At 44.8% G+C, this 5574-nt stretch overlaps 1 gene segment (V, D, J or C); it reads left to right on the forward strand.

Moving 5' to 3' along the window:
* The first annotated feature begins 4520 nt into the window (after nt 1-4520).
* On the forward strand, nt 4521-5073 carry LOC127576452 (T cell receptor alpha variable 38-1-like). The segment is given in 2 exon segments: nt 4521-4566; nt 4670-5073. Coding segments are annotated over 2 exon segments (450 nt in total).
* The last annotated feature ends 501 nt before the right edge of the window (nt 5074-5574 follow it).

Consider the following 5574-nt stretch of genomic DNA (forward strand, 5'->3'; position numbering starts at 1 on the left):
ATAGGCTTAGTTCTGATTCACCAGCCAATCAAGAATGAACCTGAACATTCGGTGTCCTTCCATTTGCAGAAAGCAATCGACAACGTATCACACTAAAGGTTACTGCGGACGATAAAAATTCTGCAGAAGACCTTTGGCATGGATAAGGGATTGGCTCACTTACGGAAAACAAAGATTGGGGAGATATGTGTCATTTTCGGATTGACGGAAATGACTAGCGGGATGCCACAGGATTCAATGGTGTTCCTTCAACTTGTTATGATCGATATTGATGATTCACATAAATGGATCATGCGGAAATAGTAGAATTTGCGAATGATACAGCGATGTGTGAGTTAGGAGTTGTGGGGGGCGGGGTGATAGAGAGAGAGATATCAGGCATAGAGAGAAAGAAAGAAAGGGAGATTCAGTTGACAACAAAGCAGAGACGGAATGAAACAGGCAGAGAGTGAGAAGCAGAGAGAAAACGAGGAGGGCGACGGAGATGGGAGAGAGAAGGAAAGAGACAGAGAAAGAGATAGATAGCGAGATAGAGATAGGACGAAAGAGTGAGAAAAGGAAAGATAAAAAGCGAGAGGGACAGCTAAAGAGAGAGAGAGAGAAAAAGAGAGAGAGACCCGTATATGAAGAGAAGCAGAAAGAAAGAGCGATTGAAACTGAACCAGCCCCATTCTGATTGGTGCTCAAGTAGGCTCAGCTTTGATTTCCCAGCCAATCTCTTAGCAGGGCAACGCCTCCAGTTTTACACAAAGTGAAAGGAGCTGGTAATCTGATCTCATTCTGCAATATCGGTCAAGTGCTATCAACTTTTTGAAGGTAATCTCGTGTTCTTGTGTCGGACATCGTCGTTTTCCTCTGAGCCATGGAGCCCACACTGTTACAGGGAGATGGCGGATCCGATAAGAAACTTGCCCTGGGTGTTGCCAGGACTTCTCCCTAGATGGCGCACTTTGCTGGTAAGCGGAAGGACACACTCGCAGAATAGAGAGGTTTAAGTCATCCAGTAAAATGGACGAGACTGAACAGCAAAACACGACCACGCCTGAGGAATTGTTCTTGATTTCAACGCGTACTTGTAGGTACAAATCGGAACTTTACAAGACATTTCCGTTCATTTCGATATTCTTTTTTCACTGTTGTCCACAACACAATGACATCTTGGCTAGAAATTATTTTTACCAAGTTTGTTCGAGTTCTTTGAAAATGTAACCGTAAGGTTCAAGGGGAACCTGCGCTGAAGCGTCTTTACATTTCCAAAAATCATTCGAAAAGATTTCACCCTGAAACACAGCAGAAAGTAAGAAATCAGCAAGATTTTGTCGCCACGGACAGATCATTGGATCATTAAAGGATACAAAGAGTGGCGATAATGTGCGTTGTTCAGACTGTTAATAAATAACTACCGGGATGCTTTAGGATTCAATGCGGTTGCCTCAATTAGTGATAATCTAGTCTGATGATATAGATAAAGGGACAGTGTGTAATGGGATAGGATTTGCAATAACACGGTGATAGCTGGGTTAGCAATTTGTAAGGAGGAACAGAGAGAGGAAAGAGAGAAACAGTGCATGTAGCAAGGGAGAAAAATAAAAAGATAGAGAAGCAGAGAGAGAACGAGAGAGACAGAGCTTTGGAATTGAAGAGATAATAGATGATAGAAAAGTAGATAAATATAGGAAGAGAAATATTCAGAGAAGAAAAACAGACAAATTGACGAAGATCCGATTCCAATTGCAGCAGAGAGAAAGAAAGAGATAGACAGATCAGGAGAGGAAGAGGGTGAAGGAGGAAAAGAGAGGGAGACAGACAGGAGTTTGGGACAGAGAAATAGAGCGACAGAGAGAATGAACGGGATGTTTAGAGAAGCAGTAACAGACAGAGAGTGAAACTGATAGGCAGCATTTTCTGATTTGTGCCCGAATAGGCTCACTTCTGATTTACCAGCCAATCCTTCATTTGTGTTACTTCCCCAGTCTTACACAAAGTGAAGGGTGGGCTTATCTGAGGCTCTTGGCAAAGAGAGGATTTTTGCTCACCAAGGGAATGTAAAAGTCGGGACAAAGGGGTGATTTTCGGATTCACAGGTCGGAGGTGCTACAGGATTCAGTGATGTCGCCTTGACTTGCTGGAATCTCTATTGGTCATGTAAATAAATGGATTCATTGTAATGTAATCGAATTTGAAGATGATACGGTGATGGGAGTGTCAACAAGTTGTGATGGGTGTATGTGTGTGTGAGAGGGAAAGAGAGATTATACAAAGCAAAATACAGAGCGAAATAAAGGGGCAGACGGAGAGAGGTCGGGGGAAAAGTAAAGGGCAAAAATAGATGGGAGAGAGAACGACGATAGAGATGTTGAATGACAGATACATATAGAAACACGGAATGACAAAGAGAACGGTAAACGAAGAGAGGGAGAAAAAAGAGAGATTGAAACTGATCAGCCCCATTCTGCTTGATGTCTAAATGGGCTCAGCTCTGATTTACAAGCCAATCCTCCAGCAGGGTAACGCCCCCACTCTTACTCAGTGTAGGATGCCGCTGATATGATCTTATTCTCCAATTTCGGTCAAGTGGTATTAACTTCTTGAAAGTAATCAGCTTGGATGCAACAGCATGTGTTCCTTACTCATTATGTTGACCGGGCTGTCCCGTGAATCTCTGCGGTCCGCCAGCATGTATCGTGTGGATTTAATGCAAACCGGGCCGTTCCTACTTTCTATTTTTTTTATTGCAGGAACAAGTGGATGAGATTCAGTGACCCAGCAATTCCTGAATTAACGGTGAAGGAAGGACGAACGAATACTGAACTGCTACACTAGCTCCAGTGCATATATTTTTGGTGCATTCAGCGACGCGGCAATCTTCAAAATACTTGATCAGGATGACTACCTCAGGAAAGACAGGTCAGTCTCCAGAATTCCCGTCGAGATTTACCGCTGCTTGGCAGAAGGTCGGAAGAATGCGCCATTTCAATATCTCCGGAACTCTTGTGTCGGACCCCGCCGTGTACTGCTGTGCCATGGTGTCCGGACTGTTGCAGGGAGATGACAATTCCAGACAAAAGCCGGCCTTGGATGTTGCAATGACCGCTCACTAGAGGGATTGATCAGGCAGATTCCGGGAGGCGGCACACAGAAATCAGGGATGGTCCACTCACCTGGGAGACACTCAGCAACAAAAGTCACTCAAGATTGAGGAATTGATCATTAGTTCACCTCGTCCTCATGGGTACAAATGTGAACATTGCAAAGCATCTGCAGGAAACCTCAATATCCCTTTTCCCTGTTTTTGGAGCTCTTTGTGAAAGTAGCAATGAGTATCAAGGGGAACCTGGAGGTACAGTGTCTCTTCCTTTCTCGAAAGCATTCGATGAAGTGTCATACCAAAGACTAATGCACAAGATAGGACAATAAATAGAGTAGGGCAGAGGGATGAGCGTCTGCTGCATCGTTCACTGCTCATCAGTCTACAAGTCCCTCGGACTCCGCGGTCTCACCAGTGTCGTTCTCTTCATCATACTGTCCATCACTGAGCTACATTGCTCCAACACTGTTGCAGGGAAAAAAGCCACCGCAAGAGTCCCAGAGTGAGCTCTCTAGAGGGCGCACTCGTCCCGGAGAACGCATCAAGCGAAGAAGGAGGTGGAGATGGAGGGTGTCATTTTAATGGTCCACAGTTGATAGAGACTCAGTTGGAAATTGAAGATAACGGGGGCTCGAACGATGGATTGAGGGACGTAAAGAGAGAGAGGGGTAAGTGCTCGACGGGGACGTTGGAGAGAAAGGGAGAGAGGGAGAAAGAGAGAAAACCAAAGAGTGGGTAGAGGGAAATAGAGATGATACAAAGATAGAAAGAAACACGCACATGGACCCGCGACATATCGGATGGAGAGAAAGGGAAAGATGCCCATACACCCCACCCCCCCACCCACACACACACAGATAAATCTACACTCCATCCAGCTCTGCCATTCTCTTTCACTATTTCCAAATAAACCCTCACTCTGTATTGTCTGAATTATCTAATCTCTCCGTACAGTACGTTGGCGATGGGAGGACGGGGAAAGAGCAATCGAGCAATTTTGCATGTAATCTTTGGCTGCTCTTCCACTAGGGTTTCGGGAGAGTCACTGCCTTCAGAGACAGATTTAACTATGAATCTCATTTAAGCAGGCAGACAGTTTTCCTTCTGAAGGTTAATTGACCCTGTGCTCAGAGCTCCATGCTTTTGAAATGTCTTCGCCTCAGTTAATATTGCCGAACTTCGCCCAACCCTGTCTCTTCAAGAGGAACTTACCACTTTAACATCATCGACTGTGTCCGAGGTCGGGAAATATGTTGGTAGGCCGGGTGTGGAGGGTGGAGCTTGTCGGGAGAGATATTCCTATTCGCTGACATTCATTCCCCGCCCACCCCGCCACAGCGCCACCCGCACAAGGAGCAGGAGCGAGAACAGTCTGAAGGCCAACGGCAGTTGGTTGAAGACGAAACACTTCAAGCCATCTTTTATAAAGAAAATGTCAATCCTCGTCATCTGGATTGTGTGCGGAGCGTGGTTCACAGGTAATCGCGCAGCGGACAATTCATCTACTTTCGCGTACGGGTTTCAACCGAGTTGTGAACGCCCGGCTGTTTAATATTTTACTATTTTTGAATCATTTTTCAGATTCGAGTCACGGCGATTCTGTCACTCAGTCGATGTCCTCAGCAGTTAAGACAGAAGGTGAGACGGTGACTTTCAATTGCACCTATGAAACTATAGCGGATGACTACAATATATATTGGTATCGGCAACGTTCAGACTCAAGGCCTGAGTTCATACTGTTAAGAAGTACCTCAGGATATGAAGATTTAGCAGATTTTGCGAAAACTCGTTTCACTGTCGATCTGCAGAAGGCAGGAAAAATCACCAGTCTGACCATCTCATCGCTGCAACTGAGCGACTCTGCAGTTTATTACTGCGCTTTTGATCACACAGTGATGGAAACCAGTTACACTCTCGTACAAAAAGTCCTGCTTCTTTGTAGATCCCGGCTTTACCGGCTGCAGATGGATACATCTGCACCCTGAGAGCTGATTGTGGTTTCCCCCCACCCTGTAAACTCATCCAAGTTCATTCAGTTTCCTTCGCCCTCTGTCTGTGCCGCTTCGTCTGCGGTTTTACTGTCATTCGCTGGAACATTGTATTTCGATTCCTAACTTCTGCTCTCTCCTGTTTTCACTTCTCTGGAAAATATGATCTCCTGATGTCCACATTGAGTTCCTATACTGCACTATAACACTCATATTGATTATTTTGTTATTTTCACACATTCTCACATACTTAGTGCTGCATATTGACGCGTTTGCACAGCTGATCATGTTTCATCTCACATTTGTTGTCACCTTTTCACTACAATTGGAATAAGGTAGCAGTTTGCACATTATTTTCCATTTACCCACACGTTAACTTTGTTGCAGACCACCAGGGGTTCTTTCTATATTTTCACAAACTACATTTTCACCAACCAGCTACAAACTTGTATCTCTTCGGTTCCAATTCATTGCACCCTCTTGCAACTTATTTTCCTT

This window comes from Pristis pectinata, chromosome 12 (assembly GCF_009764475.1).
Source record: "Pristis pectinata isolate sPriPec2 chromosome 12, sPriPec2.1.pri, whole genome shotgun sequence".
In the NCBI taxonomy this organism is placed as follows: Eukaryota; Metazoa; Chordata; class Chondrichthyes; order Rhinopristiformes; family Pristidae; genus Pristis; species Pristis pectinata.